Genomic DNA, 22,072 nt, shown 5'->3' with positions numbered 1-22,072 from the left:
GACATACAGTGCTGTCAATGTGCATATGGTAATTTGGTAAATGGCCAATAGTCAATAATCATACCCTTTACAGACTTCAGGTGTGCAGAAGGCAAGAGAAATATTCAATTCAAGCTTTATTGTCTCCTGGGGGAAATTTGTTTTACTGCAGTCAAACACAACACAATGACAAATAAACGTCATCAAAAGGGAAGAGAATACAGTAGTGTTACAGAAGATAAAAAAAAACAGTGTAATTGCAGTGAGGATGAAAGATTTCCTGATTCTGTTGGTTTTACACCTGGTGGCACAGAGGCATCTCCTAGATGGGAGAAGTGTGAATTTGCAATGGAGGGGGTGAGACACACACTCCATGATGCTTTTGGCTCTCTTAGTCACCCTCTGTTTGTAAATGATACTTAAATGTTAAAGTATAAAAATTAAAATTAGAAAGCCACAGAATAAATTTCAGTTTATAGTACTTCAGGTGTTAATCAAAAATATTATCTCAGAGTTGAGGTTGATTTAGCACATATTTAATGCTACCCTTGTCTTCACAACATCATTTGTCCTTTACTGCCCAGTACATAGTGTCAGTACATTAGTCTGTGTACTTTGGAAGCAGACTGAGAATAAGAAATTTGACATGACCCTTCAGAGTACAGATAATGGGTTAATGCTCAAACTGGAGGATTATAATCAGTGGAGTACCACTAGGTTCACTAGGTCCTTATTTTTATCAATTATCTCTAATCCTGCAGTAAACACTAAATGCGGAGGGTCAACACTCCAGAAGCATTAAATGAAACTTCACATTACTTAGGTCAAATTCAAGACTGGGCAAACACTTGGTAAATCAGGTTTAATGTAAACAGTGCACAGAAAGTGGAGGTAACAAAACCAAACTATACATAAAAAATAAGAATGAGAAAGTAGAGGCATCTTATGAAAAATACTTAAGTGGTATTGGTAAAAGTATAAATCTAAATAAGGGATTTGTTAAAATTATATGATACAGTAGTAAAGCATCTTTTAAAGTAGTGTGAAGACATTGTTGCGATAGAATCGGTCTAGAGAACAGCAACAAGATACATTTTGGGGCTTAAGCGTATGTCCTCAACTGACATGCTGTAGGAACTGAACCTTTAGTCTTGAACAGAGAAGATTAAGAGGGGACCTGATACAAGTATTGAAAATCCTCAAAAGCATTCATCTATTTACTCGTAACTACTCACAAACTTCAAACAACATGGTACTCTATATGTGAAAAAAAATCAATTTGTTATGAAAAATACAGACGAATCAATAAAATGCATGTTTATTCAGAGCAACACTTTATTTTGGGGTTGCACTTCAGGATATGCTAAGGAGTTTTAGAAGACCTTTAACTTTAATGTACAGAACATCAACCCTTTGAACTTGTTGCAATACAGAAGCCTATTTCCTTGAAGGATTAAAAAGGAAAAAAAAAGCTGATACATTTTTAAAAACACAAATCAATCCTAGCATACTATATACTGCAATTCAAATTACTCATTAAAGAAAGAGCACAAACATAGACCAGTAATAGAATAAAATGGTAACTAAAAAAGGAAAGTCTTCAGTATTTTGGCCTCTTCACTTCCACCCTGAAATGAAAAAAAAACTTTTTAGTGTGGTGGACCAGACTCCATGGTAAAATAACAGTTCTTCTATCATTAATCTCTTGAAATTTTTGTATTCCAGAACTGTCCGATTTTATAGATTTTAATTAAACTCAGCTCAATCATGCAAACTGCAGGTTAGCCAAAGTCTTCGGGGATCAGCATTAGCAATGCCCCCTCCCCCACCAAGACTCTTTAATACTTGACAAAGTCCTAAAGTGTAAGATTCCAACTAAGACAGCACAGCGGAGGAAAATAAAAAAGAAACCAAGCCTGATTTTACTGATCCCAGTCTTTAGGAAGGCCAATATCGGCAACCAATGGGCATGGATTTTTTTCAGGGACTTCTGCGCTTCTAAATTTTCCCGCAAGTTATTTCCCATGTCCTATGTTTGCAGTCAAGTTGCGAATGAAGAAGGAAATGTACACACCCGTCTGCTTCCATTTTCTTCCTCTTTTCAATAATCTGGAAAATAAATACAAAAATACAGATCAGTTAAAACCAGGTAAACGTTTAAAAAAAAAGTTTAAACCTTGTTTATGACGGTGGGGTGCAAGATGAAAATATACCTCTTCCACTAGATTATACAGGCACTTCTCTGCGATGTATAGAATTGAAAAAGCCCACGTATAGCCATGGATCTTTCTCATCAACACTTACAGCACTGATCTTCTTCCACTGCCGGTCAAGCTCTGCCTTCTCATTGGTCTCCTTGAAGCGGCGAGTTTTCCGACCCTCTGACATCTTAATTCCATACTGGAAGGCAGCCCTAAATTATTGTGCAAAACCAGAAGAAAATGTCAGATATTTGGTCACATTTAATCAACGTGTAAAACCTGTGGGCTGCAAAGCCCTGCAGTGCCAGGGTCCTGGGTTCAACTCCGAACCTGGAGTTTGTGCGTTCTCCACGTGTTTGCGTAGGTTTCCTCCCACAGACCAAAGACAGACTACTGGTCGGTTAATTCTAGAAGAATTGGCTCTGGTGTGAATGTGTTTGTCTAAGACTCTGCCCTGTGATGAACTGGTGTCCTGTCTAGGGTGTACCCCGCCATTTGCGTGTTGCTTGCTGGGATAGGTTCGAGTATCCCCGAGACCCAGAATTGTCTGAATGGATAAAAGCAGGGTAAAATTCATGTCATGCATAAAACTATTTCAGACAGGACACCTTACAACATATAAATATATATTCCTTACTTAGGGAGGGCTTCCTTGTTATTCATATACTCGCTGTACTCTTCCTGAGTGTCAAAGTCCCAGCGTCCCAATGGTCCTTTCTTATTGCCCTGTAAGGAAGGAAAAGTATCTATGAAAAAGCAAGTAGCATCAATTACTAAATGTCACTTTATTGACAGTTAGGAAAAGGAACTGCCTACTTTCTAACAGCTCCTTTTAAACTCAAATTAATATGTTAGGAATAAATGTTTGAAAAATTAAAAGACCAAATTGGTTTAGAACTAAGAATTTAAAAGAAATCTGAAGGCAAAAGGAATACATAAAAGTAGATGATGTAAGTAATTTAAATATATGACCTGATCCATTTTACTGTAGTCCACTTCTTCATCGCTGTCCACTGCTAGATCATCCATTCTGAGAAATATAAAATGACAATTGAATTAGATTGCCATTAGAAGTGTAAGGATTAAGGCACTGTAACTCTTAAAGTGATAATGAATAGTGACTATAGTGATAAAGGTTTTGCTCGAATCTTCATAAAGAGACTTAGCAAAATGTAGAATGCAGTAAAAAATCAATCATGTTACATACATCTTTAAGAAGTTTTTATAAATATTTTTTTTATTTTAAATCAAACACCTACACTGCAGAAATTCTCTCTCTAAAAACAAAATATAAATATGCACAATATCCCTTGTCCGGAAACTGCAGCATAAACAAAATCCATGTTCAACACTCCTCCTTGTGATTGATAAACTGTTGATAAAACTGTGAAGTCCTTACTTAAAAGCACAAGAGTACATGCAAGAGGTTGAACATCTTACATTTTTGTGAATACATTACAGAATAAAAAAAAAAATCTGTCACTTACGTAGCAGGATAGCACTCAGCGTAGCTGTTAGACATCCCAAAAAAGTCCCCAACATGTTTCTTCTCTTCCCTTCTACTGCCAGCAGTATTCCAGGTTAAGGGAAGAACAATATGAGTAGTAACATTTAAAACCACTGCAAGCGGTCCATAAAGATCAAACTTGCAATCTGAAAATGTAATAACCCAGACTTAAAAGTCAAAGCGGCAAAGGTGGACAGAATTACTTTCAATTTTTTTCTGCTCCATTCCAAAGCTTACAAAAACTTTTGCACATCCAACTAGTGTTTCAAAATACATTTAAGCCTCACTGAAATAAATAGGAAATTCAACTTTACTCTAAAAGGCTTTAAGAATCTGTTATTTAACCAAGTAGAAAATTGCTATGTTTTCTTGCAAGGAAATGTGGCAAATAAGACTAAGTAGTTTATACTTAAAAAGTATATACAGTATCACAAAGAGATAATTCAATGTAAACTGTATGCATCTTAAAAGAGAGGATACTTTCTCATATTATAACAATCTCTCAGTATACGTTTTGCCACAAATCAATCACGTGATACAGAAATAGTGGAAGTAAACAAAGAGCAAAGAAAGGATATGTCTCTTGGCCTTGCCACTGTGCACTTCCAGCAAACTTCTCGTTGATCAATTTAATTTGATCCTTCACAGACGCAGGACCTAATAAAAAATATAATCACATTTGTCAGTCTCAAGGCAATATTCTTGAATCCTTGGACATTCCAGTGCTGTCAGTTTCAGTGCCTTTGTAAGCTGCAACATAAAGAAAAGATAAGAACCCCAGAAATTCACTGAAGCTCCTAAATGTCATTGTACATCTTTTTAAACCTCATACATTGGTTTCAACTTTAAACTTAAAATTTTGATTAAAATGATAAACATTAATAGTTCCAGTAAATTTAATAATCATATATCTACTTCACATTTACATGCACCAGTTTTAAGTAGATGAAAATTCTGGTTATTTAAAGAAATTAAATTTGACCACTGACAAATATTTACCACAATGCAATATATTTAAACCGTAGTATATAATTAAAAATAAGTTCTTACCCTTTTCCATCTCCACAACCTGTCAAAAAAAGGAAAATGTATTTTTTAACAAAATACAATGAATTTGTCTCTTACTACCATTAGTTTCACCACTGCACAGCATAGTGTTTAGAAAGTAATACTAAAAGTTTAAAAATGTGCTTCTTGCAACTAACTTTTCTTGGGAACAAAAATTGAAAGCCAATTTTACCGAAAAAATGCAGTACTTTAAACCAAATGACACTCGGAAGACAAATCTCAGTAACTTACACTGCTGAAGAAATCTAGCACGCTCCTTTCCTTCAAAACCCAGTTGAACTACATAGCAACTAGTTTGCACAAAAGCCTACCACACCCCATGTTCTGTTTTGGTAAGCATAAGGAAGATTTTTTTATTCTCTGAAAAGTATTTTAGAGTCATGCATGTTAAAGCAACGTTTGTGAGCTACATTGTTCTGGTGAAGAATGATCTTTTATGCCATTTCTCTATTATTGAATACTAGATAAGATGTTTACTGCGGATGCTAGCCAACAGCTCATCTCACCTCATCATCAACCCTTGGTTTCTCAAAGTAGCTGTGTCTCCTTTTCTCTTCTTCTCTGTCTCTCTCCCTCTCTCGTTCTCTTTCCCGGTCTCTCTCGCGCTCCCTCTCCCGCTCCCTCTCGCGGTGGCGCTCCTTCTCCTTCTCCTTCTCCTTCTCGCGCATGGCCTTGGAGGAGGAGGGGGTGTAGTCCCCAATGTCATCGAAAATACTACAAATCGGAGAAGCAGTAAGAGACAGGCCTTTACATCTACACAAGTCAATTGTGCTGCAGGCGGCGACAGGAGGAAAGTGCACATGGCATTTTGGAGAATTATTTTTTTCTTCAGTAGACGTGGCTAAACAGAAAAACAAAATGTATCGACTTGTAAAAGGAGAGGACACTGGTGATATTTTTTTTACTTACTTCAAATCTGCCTCTGGGGGTTTCTTTTCATCAAGTTTTCCTGAAAACAGACAAAATCACAATCTCTCATATTCCACGCTTGACGTGATTCCCTAGTTCAGAATGTATGTTTGGGACACGGAAATACTTTAATTCCAACAACAATTCTCGATTTACACCTGCTAGCAAAATAAACAGTATTACGCCAAACTGATCTGAATGGGAAACAAGTTAATAAGTCGTGCGATGTAAATATGGAATATCTGCCATACCTTTCTCTTTCTTCTTCATCTTCTTGTTGCGGGTGCCTTGCCGAAGGTAGGACAGGATCTGAGTCAGCTTGCTTATTACAATGTCATTTGTTGTCAGGGTGGTTTGAGCCTGAGAAAAAGTAAAAAAAAAAAATCAGAAAAGTGCAGATAACTTCAGAAAAGGATTAGGTGGGGATCCCTGTTTTCAGGAAACGGAAAAGAAATGTACATGATCGGATGTTTCAAGCTGCAAAAATGCACTTTTTCAATCAGTGTAAATCTTGTTTTCACACGAACAATAAATGCAGCATTATCATTTGGGCTGTTTTCAGATATCAAAACTTTAGCACAAATGAAGAAATGGTTCAAATAATAACTATTTACATGTCAACTGACACTTTACACACTGTATATTAATGTACATGAAGGTGTCAGGTCGTAAGAACTAGATAAAAAATAGAAAAGCAACCTTACAGCTCTGTGACTCAATTACAATGGTAGAAACTCAATAATCACCAGACTGCATTATTTTTTAAATGAATTTTTTAAATGAATTAGCTCTGCTCAAATGAGAAATGCTATTTTGCAGAAAATATCTTCTGGGCAACGTCTTATGTAAATCCTATGTAAATAAACACATTAAGTATCACTAATAGACTAAAAAGAAGATCTTACTCCAACTTTAAGTGTGTTTGCTTAATTCGAATACAGGCCCTTAAAACTAAACAGGAAGTATCAGCTTTACTTAAGAATGCATTCCAACCGATGAGGATGAAATCAACTACAGTTTTCTTGCCTCCATTGTGGGACAGTCAGCTTTGCTCCTGATCAGCGTTGTGGGAATGTCAGTATCGGCATACTCATCCTCCAGATCCACTACATAAGCCATCCTGCCAGGCAGAAAAAGCTCGTTTCTCTCCAGTGCACGATTCTTGAATAAGATGCGGTAAATGTTCCTCCCTTTAAAAGATACACTGTCATTGAAAAAAACTGCCACAATCGCTCATCTGTCAGCTCAATCCATCAATGAAATCATTCATTGCTTGTTAATCATTTGAAAATATCCCAACGGTAAGATCAATATTCTTACCCAGACGGGTCTTGAATTCAATTTTCTGTTCTGGATCTTCATCTTTCCTAAAAAAAACCCAACAAAGATGTAACTGGTTGTAGAAAGAAATATTTTAAATGAAATAGAACAGTACGTGTTGCTTACCCTTGAAACGTCTATTCCTTATAAAGGATGGGTGTTTTACCTTAAGGAAATTCATTTCACATTCAATTGTCAACTAAAGTGAAAATAGTAATAGGTTTATTCCATGCTGAAAAAAAGAAGAAAGAGAACACAACATTTCGGCCGTGGAGCCTTCTTCAGGTGACGCCTGAAGAAGGCTCCACGGCCGAAACGTTGTGTTCTCTTTCTTCTTTTTTTCAGCATGGAATAAACCTATTACTTGTTCCTTTGCAGCCTACGCATGCTGACGCAGCTACCCACCTAAAGTGAAAATACACATTTTGGATAACTGCAACCACAAGATTTGATGATATCTGAAGAGGAAACATGTTTGGATCACATACTTCACTTCCTTCTGTACTTTTTCCATCAAATCCTCTTCCTCCTTTTCCTTGCTGGTGATTTCAGCACGAACCTAAATTCACAAAGGAAAGGAATGTTAGTGACCTGTCCAGAGACTGGAGTCTCTCCCACTTGTTACACCCAGCTGTAATTCATACACACTGTTTCTAGCAACAGACACACTCACATAATCTTACATTTATTCCTGTGCCATTATTAAATATTTGGAAGCTCCCACGTATAAGTCAACTTTATCATGAGCAGATACAACATTTTCTGATTCTTTTAAAATAATTCAGCCCTATTTTTGAGTCTAATGCAGCTGTTGACACAAAAAGAGCAAGAATTTCTCAAAGCACACCTCCTAGCCAGGTACTAGAATGTTAAATAGCCTAGATTAATTTATTTTTGTGAGGAAAATTACAAATTTAGCGTATAACATAAAATAATAAAAATATTGCTGCAATATCATGTCAGAACAAAAGTACCCTTTGATGACAATCACAGTTTTGAGTCATACACTATCAGAAAAATTGCAGTGTTACCTTTGTGAGTCTCCTGTAAAAGAAGCATTTTTTGATACTCCAACAAAATGATCAGGACTCCAAGTTCTAAAGACCATATTACAGGTCATTGAAACGGCTTGCCGATAACACTCTAATACAAAACTCACCTTCTGCAGCAGGGCAAAATCCAACCCTTTCACCAAGTGAGTGTGCTCCATGTCACCACCCAAGAACTTGGACTCCTGGATCAGTTGCCTTCTCTTTTCTGCTGCCGATTTATCGCTGTTAATTGCCAAAACAGGAGAATATAAAATGATCATTAGAAAAGACCATTTTAATGTATTCAAGAAACACCTGCTGGAATCTAAAAATTCCATCGATGCAAAAACACCATTGCAAGAACATGGAAACAAAGGAATGTCATATTAGATGTATAGAGCTACTGCAGAACTTCACAAATATAAATCTTCTTGGCTGACAAGCAATTAGGATAGATAAGAAGTGTTCTGAAGGGAGGGCTAGTGAGAAGGGCAGTTCTCTTCATGTAGGGTGGAAGGAAACAGGAGAGGTGTGTGAGGAACGGGCTGAGAGACACTCACGCTTCTGCTGTAGGGCCCACAGCCCTGTAGTTGGCTGTGGTGCTGATGAGTTCAGTCTCCTCATAGTCCTTGTTGACACCATCTCTCCTCTCCCTTGCTCGGTCTCTGTACTTCTCCGCCAACTCGCGCTCTCGTTCAAGCTCCTGCTGTCGAAGCTTGGCATAGTAACTGCGAGTGAAGCAGGAAAGTTAAAACAATGAAATGGAGCGAAAAAAAAAGAGTTCAATTTATGCAATTATGCTCAACCTATATTCCTTTACCTATGTGTTTACCTTGGGTGATATTTACAGCACTACCTAGTGAAGCTATTCATCAGAATAGTTTACCAAACTTTGCATAGTGGTTGAATAAAATTGACAAAAATCACCTTTTCTTCTTCCTTCTTCGAGCTGCTGGGTCTTCATCCTCATTGTATTCCCTTGGCATTCTGGAACCATACAAGGCGAGTTAGTATGAGAAACATGAGGCTCTTCCATTTGCAGATAACTACAATTATTGATAGTCGAATAATTTGTAGCTTTTGATAAGACAAACTGTGTGTTTCTACTACCATATTAAAACTATTTTGACAGACGTAGAAAAGGTGTAACAAATACAGGAACAAGCAGACGATGCTGTGGACGTTCTATGAGACGCAGTTGTTGAAAACCTTAAGGTTTCCCGTCCTAAAAAAGTGCCCCATCAGTACTCACTCATGGTGGCGAGATTTTGAAGGAGGGGCTGTTGAAGGTGTAGCCCGCGGGGTCATCAACAATTTTCGGAAATCTTCATTTGTCAGCTTGGACCTAAGCAGCAGAAAAGAACATTAACATGATCATTCAGCAGAAACCTTCCGACACATTTACAACATCTTAAAAAACACTCAACGTATTTGAATCCACCTCTGTAATATTTAACTCTTTGGCTAAAGTATGACAGAAATGAAAATGTACTCGATACCTTGCACTGGATTATTTTAAGAATATAAGTTTTTCAGGTGGGTTTATTTTAGTTCCTCAGTGGGCACTGATCACAAGATTATATAAGACTGTCAAAATAACACTGGAAGAAAGTGCAAAACTGAGTGATTTTGATAAATAACTAGAGTCTCCATATTTAATCTGGATTGCCGAGCATAAAATAATTAGTGAAGCAGCACAGTGGTACAACAGTGCTACTATCTCACTGCTACTGGGTGCTATGTTCTATTCTGTACTGGAACAGCTTTTGTAAGGAGTTTGCAGGTTCTCCAAATTTCTAATGACATGCTGTCCAGGCTATTTATAGTCTTTGTGTGTGTGTGTGTCCACAACGCAGTTCCGCTTTGTGCCCCATGCTTCTGAAATATGCTCTGAGTTCCTGAATTACTTTGGACAAGAACAAGGAGCTTGCTAACAATGGAAAGCTGGGAAATCATAAGTTCATAAGACATCATAAGACAAATACACAGCAATATGGAGATACTCACTGGAGAGCTGACCGATGATCTTCCACCTCATGGCCATCTGGAGCCAGGGGATTTGAGTACAGCTCACCTAAGGGGAGGGAAGGAAAACAAATATAAAGGTTATAGGAAAACGTTTTAAAAAGAACACCCCAGTTGAATAAGGTGCTGCCTAATGAAAAATTACAATAGAAATGTATAACATTTGCCAGAGAATAGCACTTAGAAATGTGTCCCTAGAGGCCTGACTGACTAAGGAAGAGGTTTATACAAACTCCCTTTATGGTATACTTGATTGAAATCATGCTCTTATAATCTTAAAATTAAGATGTTAATTAGAAATCGTATCTTAAAATTCTTGAATCCCTCTGAAGAGATCAAATTTCCCAGCGAAAAACTATTATTGATTTTCTGATAGTGTATGACTCAAGTTCTTTGATTGAAATCGAAAGATTTCTTTGAATGTTACAATGCTGAGAAGATCAATGCTAACAAAATTTGACAACACAATTATGAGGCCTACTATTATAAGATAATTAAACATTATGAGGTAGTCACGACATAAAAATTAATTTCTGAACACACGTACATTCCCATAGACAACGGAGCAGAGTCACAATACTAGTGAGGCCCACTATTAAAACTACAACGATAGTTGTCAAGCATATCGATGTACTGGCTATAGTTAGTCGTGCATTTAAATAATACAAACATTTACCGACAAAAAAAAATTGACATTGGGCGACAGTACTAATTAAGAACAAAAACCCTGAACACCAACATAAACCAGTTCAAGTAAATCATTGCCCCTAATTCCAAGCTTACAGAGAATATTCAATCGATGTGTTTATCTAGCCATAAAAGCGATCGGATTTAATTAACTAATGTAAGTACGTTTGAAACTATACAATAACAAAGAACGCGTTTATCCTCGTAAACAAAATAACAGCAACATTCAAGTACTTGAGGTAAAATGCGAAAACAAAACTTACTGTCTCGTTCGGGCATTTTGAAGCGGTTTACGTTTCTCTGCTTCAAAGAGGATCCTTACATCTATTTTTTACGTTTTAAAACCGAAAATCAATCTGCAAATATTATTTTAGACACTTAAACACAGCAAATTACTACTCCATCCGTCGTCCACAAAACTCACTACCGGAAATGGCAGAACAGGAAAAATAATCGATCACGGTTGTCGCAATTCTGACTATCGACTAAGATTGCCTTGAAATACCCTAAAGACATTGGTCAGAAGCATCCTACTGTAATTGGTTATCGCTGAGAGTCTATCTACTTTGTTCCCACGCTGATTGGTGAGTTGTTTACGCCCCTCTAAAATGTGATATGTGATTGGTTATGATGCTTTCCAATGGGATGCTCTTTAAGCACTCATTGGGTAAGGCGGTGCTCCTAAAGGAAGTGGTAGAGAGTATCGCAAATCTGAAGATTTTAAAGGTGAACATCATGGCTGCTGTTGCAAGAAGTATTGGGTCAAATCTTGCGAGAAACCTTAAAGAAATCCGCTTACATTTGTGTCAGACCTCGGCGGGTAGTCAAGGGGTCAGGTATGTATTAAGAAAGCAGGTATTGCTAGAACGACATTTTTTATCGCAATTTGATTGCTTGGAGAAGTCGTGCAACTGTATTTAACAGTATAGAATGTTTTATGTTTTGCCGAAATTGTATCTCCTGTTTGCATTGGAAACAGTGCTTTTATAAACACTCAGTCTGTGAACCGCTGTCACTGGCTGCTGTTTCAACTAGGTATAGCAGATTCTCAATTTACAGGAATGTACTATATAAAAAATAAATAAATAAGTTTATTATATCTCTCATCGGGGTTGGTATTGTACATTTGGATAATATGTAAAAACGAAAAGCAGTATTTTATTTATTACCTTCTAATTCTTCCTAAATGTTTTGCAAAGTATGCTGGACAGGTCGGTTAATGGCAGACAGTGACATTTAAAAATATACGATTGTTTATTCTTTCGTTAGGGATTTCATCGAGCAGCACTATGTGACGCTGAAGAAAGCTAACCCTGAGTTTCCAATCTTAATCAGGGAGTGTTCTGGTGTTCAGCCTAAATTGTGGGCACGATACGGTGAGTCCGAGTACAGTACTTGAACAGGTGTACGGCGATCAGCGGATTTATAAACATATTTACTGAAATCCAGTTGTAAGGGAATTCAGCTGGCATTGGGCCATAACGAAGAAGGAAATTGGGAGCCATTTACTTAATTTACTCCTAAAATATACAGTTGTCATTTTGCTAGATGTACTGATTTAAACTTATATTTGGGTGGCTTTTGTTAATGGATCAAAACTGAATGATAGATGTTTGAGGACATTCAGAATTCAGCAGGAATGAAATCCAAACATCAATATAGTTCTTTGGAACCTTGGTTACTGTTTTGGATTCTTTAAATTCTGACATATTTACCAGGCATATCTACCATGCCTATCCTGTTCCTAGTGACACCACTGTTTAACAGAATATGCTGCACAGAAATTGCTGCTACACTAACATAACTAGACCTTTTTGATTCCACCTACAAATATAATCTTTGATTGTTCAGGAAGTGAAAACAACTCAAGTTAGTCTACTAAGTCGAAATTGTATTGGAACATGGAGATCTTAACATCTGGCATACACTTGGGGCATAAGGAGATGTATCACAAGTATCAAAATAAGGGTATTCCTCTGTTTTAACTCATAGGACGACCGAGCGGGGCTTGAATTGCTGCTTTTGTGTTGCAGAGTTTGGCAAAGAAAAGAGTGTAGCTCTGGACAACATGAATGCTGCCCAAGTAGCCAAGGCATTGGAGTCTGTGGTTAATGCTAAACCATGAAGAGAAGCAGAAAAGGAAGTTCTGTGCAGGTGGTGTCTGTGCCCTGTATTTTGTGGACTTTGGGTGAACGGTCTGTTTCAACCCCAATGCATTGATATGCCAGTGTACAATAAAATGTATTTAATGACAAATGAGTTTTTGCGTTTTCTTGCTTAACAAAACTATAACTTCAATAAATCACACACAAACTAAATTAGAATATTTTATTAAAATAAAACAAATACACTTCATATTATAATGCATACTAAATTAAGTGTTCCATTTGCTATTTTTTAAGGACTAGAGGATTGCAGAAGGGGGGGGGGGGGGAGGCAGAACCAAGGGTAATTTTTATAAAATACATTCAGGGGTATACTAAATGACCAGATTCTCTTGGGTTTATATTATAATTGAATTTCTTTTAAGTTGGTAAAATTTTTTGCATTTTTTGCATTTTGCGAATTTGCATTATTTGCATTTTTTTGAGAAGCCACCTTTAAAGGCGCTATATAAAATAAAGTTTATTATTATTATTATTATTATTATTATTATTATTATTATATTAAGGTGTCTACCTTAAACTACCATTTTATAATTAGTTTTCTATTTCATGATGACAATCTGGAAAAGTTTTTTATAACCAGAAAATTATAAATTATATTCTCTGTAACAGGGTTTTTGATGAATGTGACTTGCAGCAGTTTGTATTTGAGTTGATTTTTTTATAACATAAAATCTTTTCCATATAAGCGTAATGGCTAAAATAGCCATATAGAAAAGAAATTTGCATTGCAAAATTAAAGTATGTTCCCTGAGAACCTTTGGCATTTATGACACAAAGCTTTCTTCTTGATACTGCCACTTAGCACAACATGGTTGGGGTGTCATTCAACAGGAGTATTTGCCTTTAAAACAGGAAAAAAATAAAACTCATTTTACTGCTCTCAAACAACAGGCATACATGAATAAGTGGAAATAACTTTTCTGTAGTGCACATTTCTTAGATTTAATTCTACAACCAACATTAAAAGTCAATAAGGGATATTTTACATAAAGTTCTGTTTCCACATCTGTGGAATCAACCACGCACTCAACGACATTTTGAAATCAGTTCCTCCTTCTCAAACTCCTTAAAACATCTGGTCAAGCAGCTGTCCTTACCAGGACCTGTGGGGAGAGATATCTATCCAGAATGAAAGTGGCCCGAATCCTTAACTCCTCCTGGCTGTTATACTGGATGGCCTCTAGCAGTGAAATCCCTTCCTGCTTCACAAACTCACAAGCAACCTATGAACAAAGTGCATGGAAAAAGAGATTTGCTGTTATGAGCTGGTGTAATACATACATGTTCAAATCTATAAATAGTAGAAAAGAGTTTTAAATCAACAGAAAAATCAGGAATAAAACTCATGCCTCACTGGCATAGTCTGGCTTTGATCATCTACGCTCTGAGGGGCAGGTGCTACCAGCCCTAGTGTGGAAATACAACTACCAGAAAGACAAAAGACAATTCTGAATAGTTCCAGTATCTTCTGTCACAGCACACATATGGAGAAAATATAACAAGTTCTAATAACTTGGAAAAAAATCATCTAGGCTTTTGGTATCACATTACCTGGGAGCTGCCAGCCACCATCATGTGCAGCAGTTCTAGACTAAGATGTATAATTTCAGGATCAGCCATTCTGAGCGTTGTGTGAAGAGCTGACAGCACCCCTTTCTGGTGCAGCTGCTGGCAGTACTCCGGTCCTTTCTTAGCAGTGTTGCATAGTACACGCAGGGCCTAAATTGAAAGAGGCATAAAAACCTTAAAATGCATTACAAAAAATACGGTGCTTGAAATAACCCGATCCCCACATTTCTTACCATAATGTTTATGCCCTTGGAGAATGGCAGCAGCTCAATCAACACAGGTACCAGGTTTAAGTATAGCAGCACTGAGCAGAATATGGCATCTTCAGCTGGACAGAATCAGCGGAACACAAAACATGTAGGGCTAATACAGATGTATCACTTCCCCAGCATACCCAAGTCAAGCACGTGAGAATACAGGGTCACTGACTGGTAGGTAAGATACTGATATAATTTAAAGATGAAAAACTCTACTTCAACAGTGGATTAATCTCATCTGAGAGAGAAACCAAATTTCTGCAGTGACTGATTTCTTATGAGTAGTTTGAACTGCCATAATCGACACCATATACCATCTTAAACTATACAAAACCTCAGTTTAAGTAAAAACAAGCAGAAACGCTCGTAGTACAAACATTTCTATTCAAAGCAGGTGACTGTGTACTCTGCTAGAGCAAGTATCACCTTACATGTTCATCAGGAAATCCAAAAAGGAAACTAGGCACTATAATAACTCACTTCCAGAAAAGTTTTTCCTTCAGATATAAACGTTGGTTGCTACCTGTAAGATTATTCATGACCCACAGGCTTTCTCGTGCAATGTATGTCCGCGTCTGCAGAAAAGCCTGAATAAAGGCACACAGCGCCACCAGCAGCCTGCTGTCCCTGATCTGCTCTCTACAAGCTTCACCTCCAGTGCCCGCTAGCAGGTTCCCAAGGCAACGGAGCAAGGGAGAAATCAGCTGCAGCATTTTCAAAAAAACAAAAAACAGTGGACTTTTTTAATGTGCAGGACTGTTGGCTTCCATGAGGGATATATGCTTCACCAGAAAGAACACAAACAGCACTTTACTGAAACTCTGAAAGTTTGTCCTGTATTTAACCTTCAAATATTAATCAAACAAAGGGTTTTGAACATCAATAGAGAACTCTATCAGCCATACACAGTAATTGCCAAACTAATTAGAATAGTATGCTGTGCAAAACATTTATTTTTAAAAACATTCTGTTTGTTTTCCCACATCTCAGATTTTTTTTCAAAGAAATACCAGCTTGTTTGAATTTGCTTGATAATTATACTAAGGATGCTGCAAATGTTTTCCACTATATCTAAGGAAAGAAACACAAAAATCTGTTCTAGTACTAGGTTATGTTCAATTTTCATTAACCTACATTTAACACATGACCTCACTTCTTTGTACTGACTCCAAGACTCAGTTCCACCTCCACACTTAGTGGAAACTGTTGTACCTGGATTTGTATTGGAGATTAAGAATGGTGTATTTTCCAGTTGTAACCCACTGAACCTGCAGTTTAATAATTGTTATGCTATTTAATGCTGAGCTTCCTGTTAACAGCTTTTCCACGGGATTTAAAAAACAAAATAACAACAAAAAATATTAAAAATGCAAATCAGTGTAGTAATTAAGAAAAATGTGGTGGGAAATGTATTCTTAGCATCGAGATTAATCCCAAATCCTGATTAAAAAGAGGGAAAAAAAACAATGGAATGTTCCAAAAATAAATATCAAACAGATGTTTTTCAGGAATATTTAGTGTTAGATTGATGAAACCTATGGATTTTTGACAGTACTCATCATCTTCCAGGACAAAACTATCAGTGAATCAGGTTTTTTTGTAAGGATCAGGACAGGTCATCAGGTCCCCTTAATCACAGTTACTGATACCCCTATTCTCTATCTATCCTAACTTGAACCTGTCACCTTAGGTCTTAGATTTCTGTTCCTTTTTCCTCAACTTTCTTTTTCTTGCCCCTCTCCCCAAACTTTCATGGTATCTTATAATTTTTCCTTCATGGACCTTATACTTTTCCCTTATAGATAAATATAGGAAATATACTATTTCCTTATAGTTACATGTAAAATTTTCCCTAGCCACATGTAAACCTGCATGCAGAATTTCTGCTTTTAGCAGAAACAAGACAACTTGGTATCCTTGTTTTACCTGCTCAATACCTTCCTCCGGGAACTCTGATGCTACAGCACCACCCAGCGTGACCAGCAGAGAACTGCACTTAAAGATGGCACCTTGGGCAACCAGTAAATCAACATTAACACTGCTGTAAAAATAGAAGGAGATAAAGCTTTGGTCATAATCATTTGAATTAATTTACAGCATAGACTCATTTAGAATACTGAGGTGTACTTGGTCTAAGAAATAAGCACGCCAGTCTTACTCAAATGCTACCATGACAGTAATATATTGACCATTTACTTTGATTTGCTTTATTTGGTCAATTAAATAACATCTACACCATCTACACTCTAAAACTGCATATTTTCCAAGATTGTCTAAAGCACTTAAATTAAAAAAATGTTCATTTTTAGAGACAATTTAACACAGAGCATATATAAATGAAGTGTTTACAAGGCCTGTACCTCTGATAACCCTGCACATTTAAAAAAAAACAAAGGTACAGCTAAAATGATAAAAGACTCACCTGCTGATGAGATAGTGGAGACACCAAGCACATTCTACAGCTGTCCCAATCCCACACTCGGGATTAGACTGCAACGCTGACAGCAAATCTTGGGTCACACCAGACTGTAGGACTAATCTGGGGGGAGGAGGAAATATATAAGCAATGTATAAGTGAATCAAATTGTAATTGAATTGTGCAAATTATAAATTTATATATATATAATACTGGTTCAGTTTTGGGTTTGTCTGATGGCCAAATTGAGAACACGGTGATTTAAGAAAACAAAAGGCATGGATCAGTGGTAAATACTATTAGAGGTGCAATCAAGGCACCTGAAGCTCAGATGAAAAGAATCATAGAAGACCTCCTGGCATTAAACATCCTAGTGTTTCCATCAAACTGAAGGCTGTCCAAGTCACATTCTGGAAGTCATAGACTATAGAATCAATGTTGCTCACGGGATTATTTTTTCAGGAGCCTCTTTAGCTTGGAGAAGCTGGGAGAGCGCATATCCCACTGCTTCCGTGACGGCCACATGAGGACACTGAAACAAAACAAAGGCACGAGCAAACAACTTGTCTGTAAGCGTTTACAAGTGAACGACGTTGAAAAGTATGTTACAGTTTAAAAAGCAACATGATAATAACCATATCATCTTAAAGCTTCACAACAGTTGCATTTTAAACAAAATGCCACAAAATCCAACAGCCTATATTCTTATTGAAGTAGAAATATACCAAATTGTGATCCAAAGTAGGAAGGAAAACAGATGTATTGACTGTATATGTCAAGCCCTGTGAAGGCAGAAGAAAAAATATGAGGTTTACCAACATCTAGCAATTTAATGAAAAAGATGACCATGCAAGGGCTGTAAAAAAGATCCAGTCCAAATGTCATCGAACTCAATCCTTAAGACTTTAGCAATTTCATTGTTAATACATAAAATAGTGCAGAGATACACTGTTATCTGACTCGGTGTAGAGTAGACACCCCTGCTCAGTCACCACTACTCTCATCGCCAGATTTAATTGGGTGTCCTGAAATAAAGACAGTTCTGAGCTGGCCTTGCAGAGCTTACTGAATTCTGAATTACTGAAAAAACAGGTGGGACGCTGTACCCGTATACAGCTCGCCAGGGCTGGGATAATGCCCTGGGCCAGCAGCTTTTTCCGAATGTCCTCGCTCTCCGCACTCAGGTTTCCAAGGGTGTATAAACACAGCTCCTACCAAAATACAGAAAACATATGCTTCGGTTGAATGCAGTTAGAAAGAACAGAAATCAGCCATTAAAAAATTATTATTACTGTAATTCTTTGAGCTACACCTCTACTAAATACATTAATTTCTACTATTACACCCACGCCCATTGTTTCTTTACCAAGTCGTTTAACTAGATGCGGATAAAATTGCATTTGCATTTTTTTAGGTAGGGTTGTGGTCTGGAGGAGATGCATTTTCTCAGTCACGGAGAAGCTGTAAACCCCAAGAGGTGAAAGGCACATACTTACTGTCAACTTGGGACTCTGACCCGCAAGGAATGTAAGGAGGTAAGGGGTGGCAGGTAGGCAGGCCAGGGGGACTGTGGCCTCATCAGAGTGAGATAGCTCATGCAGGCAGTAGGCTGCCTCCAGCTGGTGTACTGCATTGGATCCACTGAGCAAGCCCACCAACACATGCATACTGTTCTCCAGCCTGCAGAAGTCCAGAAGTCCACTGGTTAATAGAGGGGAAGATCAGCAGCACTCCTTTCTCTAAGATGACAATTATGGCTGAAATTAGTGGTTTATACCACAGAATTCAGCTCTTGTGTGGGGGCCTTGCTTTGTCTTGAAGTCCCTTTTTGACTAATAAAAGGGCTTGTGTTTCTTGCTTTGAACAAATTTTGTTTTCTTTTTTTATTTAATAAAAAGAAAAAGTCAAACCTCTGTCAAATAAGCAAACAGACCAGGTCTAGATGGTTTAAAATTAAAAACAGCAGAAGCCAGTTTCTTAGCTCTGTTCAAGTGAATTTGAAATTTAAATGAAAATGACCAAAAACCAACTGGACACTGTCTTGCCTTACTTTACAAAGGTGAGCTGTGTCTTTTTGCAACGAAGAGCCCTCCTCAGAGTTCGCAGGTGATTCACTCTTTCCTCACTGCTGTGCTTGATCCCTTGGAACAGCTGCATTATCTTATAAAGATACATGGGAAAAACTCACTAGAATTGTCACCAAATTCAAATGAAAACATAACGAAAGTGTTGCTTATTGACGTCCCTATCAAGATCTACATCTTCATATCTTCATGTAGCTCCAGAGGCAGCAATCAGCTTCAACAATGGTTACTGGACAGACTACACAGAGAAAGCACCTTTGAAATGATAGATACAGTAAGACTGCCATTGTACATTATGGTTAGCTTCAGTACATCAAAGTGTCTGATCTGTAATGGCTGACCTGTTCCTTTGTCAGGAGGCCCTCTGCAGTTTCCACAAAGTCATCTTCATCTGCTTCCTGTAGCCTCCTCTTGCTGACCAGCTGCTGGTCCCTCCGAGCCTGTCTTAGGGCTTAAAACAGATAACTGTTGCCGGAACACTTTTCTCAGGAATAAGACATTAATTGCCCTACTTTAAAATTGTAGATGGTGTGAGATTCTAATTCTACTGAAATTGTATCTACCACAAACCTCCCCTGACTACTGAAATATATTTTATTGCAACCATAGTTACAACACAGCTCTTTCTGACTGGTGCACAGTATTGTTTTTAATTTTGTAATCAAACAGACTGCTGGCTCATGTACAGAAACACCTTAATTGAACTACAAACCAACCAAAGTTTTTGTTTTAGACCAAAAGACAACACTGCCACAGACCGAGGAGTACAGCGCGATTCGGTTATAGAGGAATGTGTTAAGGTACTGTAAATAGACTGCGGGTAATTTCAGGACTAACCTTTTTCGTGCTCTCTTCTACTGATTTTAAGCTCCTCCAGGTTGGTCCCTTGAGGGCGTAGTTTATGCCGGACAACATTTAACCTCCACATTTCCTATAAATTTAAAGATAGCTGAAAACAGAGACAAAATAAATATTCATTTAATCCGTTAATTCAAAGTTTATTTTATTGCATTTTCTACACTAAATTGGCGAAGGTCAACGTTTGGAGTTAGAGACAGAACCATTACGTTCGGTCACTTATATTTGCAAATTGTGGCTAAAACAATACATATTCAATACCACAAAAGATCACAATCCGTTTTTTTATATAATATAAAACAGCAGCCAATGTTAAAATAAACACACACATACAGTTGTGTGTGAAACAGCGACATTCATCACTACAATCAGGCAAAACAACAATACATTCTGGAAGAGAAAGTTTTCCGTGACTCATCACTTCAAATTAAAACTAAGCAAAAGATTAAAACAATAACAGATACATTTGATACATACGACATAGAATAAGATTTTGGTGTTACTGATAACTTTTAAGGGTTCTTAGGACGATTAATATACAATTTATATACGATTATTCCTACGAATGTTTTCAGGCTGCTGTGGTTAGATATTTGTGTTGACTGGTTTCCTATTACACTAAATTACACGTAGAAAAACAGGCAGATAACGACTGCTGTACTTACATTCACAGATTAAACCTAATCCTTCAAAACTAACCACAAACCCCAGTCTGCGTCGCAGGTTTATGAGCTCAAATTGATAATACAATCTTTCAAGACGCCATCTAGCGGTGAATGAAATTATTTACTGAATGTACCGAAATACAAATAAATGTTTGTAAGTGGCCTATTTTTATGTTTGAAAAGGGTCTGTTGTCCCAGTGAGCGTCGCGATTTTAAATATATACCAGAACCTATTTTTATTCTAATATGAATAACACTACTATTCTCACATTTAAACTAGGTACTATTAAGAAAAATGTAAACGTTTATTTATAAATATTGCCGTGCTATTTACAAATCATCCATTCGGAAAAAAAGCCATCCATGTTATTTATAACCCAATGATTTTATTATTATTGAGCGGAACCAGATACACTTCTGTTTTGAAACAAATTCTTTAAAATTCCCTCAGACCATATGGTGCCTGTGGTTTGGAAATCAGTTTATCATCAAATGTGGTCGTTATTTTTGAGCCAAAATATTTTTAAAACCCCTTAGGTACGTTGCACAACCGGCACTATTGACAATTGTGTTTATCTTAAAAATAACTAGGGGAATATTAGCCAGTTTCATATGCAAACAAATTACGACTACCAGTTTAGTCAAAAAGTAAACTTTCATTCACATCTTCCAAAGAATTTTAAAAGTCAAAAGTCAGAAAAGGGAATGACGCAAATAATAGTGTCTTGTTAAATGTTAGAAAAATGTCTTATAAATGTAAGAAATAGTGTATTATTGTATGGCACAGCAGTAAGTAAGGACAGGGGTTCAATTCTTGGGGCACTACGTGAAGATTGTATTTTATCCAGGTGCTCCAGTTCCTCTCACAGTCCGAAAACATACTGGTAGGTTAACTCGTTTCTGGGAAAATTGGCACTGAATTGGAAGAGGTGAATGATATTATCCAAAATCCAGACAAAATGTTGGGGAACATAGCTAAAAGTCTAGAATTTAAGATTAAGCAGTAATGTAAGTAACATGATTAAAATCTAATTAAGAATATTGAATAGAGATGACTGTACCACATTATTAGAAAAAATAAATTGCTGTTCTGGAATCAGAACAGTAATGTACTACACATTATCAGGTTTGTCTCATATGACAAGTTAAAAACTACCTTGCTGCTTCTTGCATCTGATCTCAAAGGCTAATTGAGCCTGGTCAGAACTGAGATGGAAGACCTGTCAGGAAAACCAAGTTGCTGCTGAGAAAACGGTGTTGGTAGACGTTTTCACTTTTCCCTAAGGATCAGAATTTCCCAGGCAACGTCCCAGTATGGTGACTGTAGA

The 22,072-nt window shown here is 37.1% G+C and overlaps 3 protein-coding genes across 3 annotated transcripts; 1 reads left to right on the top strand and 2 right to left on the bottom strand.

Moving 5' to 3' along the window:
* Positions 1-1,296: 1,296 nt before the first annotated feature.
* ik (IK cytokine) lies at positions 1,297-11,185 on the bottom strand. Its single transcript, XM_088604396.1, has 20 exons — positions 10,991-11,185; positions 10,023-10,089; positions 9,268-9,360; positions 8,943-9,002; positions 8,576-8,743; positions 8,144-8,258; positions 7,473-7,543; positions 6,985-7,031; positions 6,691-6,854; positions 5,916-6,024; positions 5,665-5,704; positions 5,262-5,469; positions 4,738-4,756; positions 4,268-4,344; positions 3,668-3,753; positions 3,153-3,210; positions 2,818-2,906; positions 2,284-2,392; positions 2,054-2,088; positions 1,297-1,607 (listed from the first exon to the last, which is right to left on the bottom strand). The coding sequence occupies exons 1-20, from the start codon at positions 11,004-11,006 to the stop codon at positions 1,580-1,582; spliced, it is 1,659 nt and encodes a 552-aa protein (XP_088460522.1). The 5' UTR covers positions 11,007-11,185; the 3' UTR covers positions 1,297-1,579.
* A 219-nt stretch (positions 11,186-11,404) lies between these two features.
* Positions 11,405-12,983, top strand: ndufa2 (NADH:ubiquinone oxidoreductase subunit A2). Its single transcript, XM_088604395.1, has 3 exons — positions 11,405-11,563; positions 11,997-12,103; positions 12,761-12,983. The coding sequence occupies exons 1-3, from the start codon at positions 11,463-11,465 to the stop codon at positions 12,850-12,852; spliced, it is 300 nt and encodes a 99-aa protein (XP_088460521.1). The 5' UTR covers positions 11,405-11,462; the 3' UTR covers positions 12,853-12,983.
* Positions 12,984-13,041: 58 nt separating this feature from the next.
* On the bottom strand, positions 13,042-20,885 carry tmco6 (transmembrane and coiled-coil domains 6). The gene is made up of 14 exons (XM_088604393.1): positions 20,745-20,885; positions 20,059-20,170; positions 19,563-19,672; positions 19,188-19,297; positions 18,634-18,817; positions 18,244-18,348; positions 17,584-17,669; positions 17,144-17,260; positions 16,648-16,762; positions 15,245-15,425; positions 14,698-14,792; positions 14,447-14,614; positions 13,993-14,118; positions 13,042-13,736 (listed from the first exon to the last, which is right to left on the bottom strand). The coding sequence occupies exons 2-14, from the start codon at positions 20,147-20,149 to the stop codon at positions 13,716-13,718; spliced, it is 1,509 nt and encodes a 502-aa protein (XP_088460519.1). The 5' UTR covers positions 20,150-20,170; positions 20,745-20,885; the 3' UTR covers positions 13,042-13,715.
* Positions 20,886-22,072: the final 1,187 nt, after the last annotated feature.

This window comes from Lepisosteus platostomus, chromosome 13 (genome assembly GCF_059453375.1).
Source record: "Lepisosteus platostomus isolate fLepPlt1 chromosome 13, fLepPlt1.hap1, whole genome shotgun sequence".
NCBI lineage: Eukaryota > Metazoa > Chordata > Actinopteri > Semionotiformes > Lepisosteidae > Lepisosteus > Lepisosteus platostomus.
Note: the sequence above shows the minus strand (reverse complement) of the source record. Positions and strands in the feature narration are given on the sequence as shown.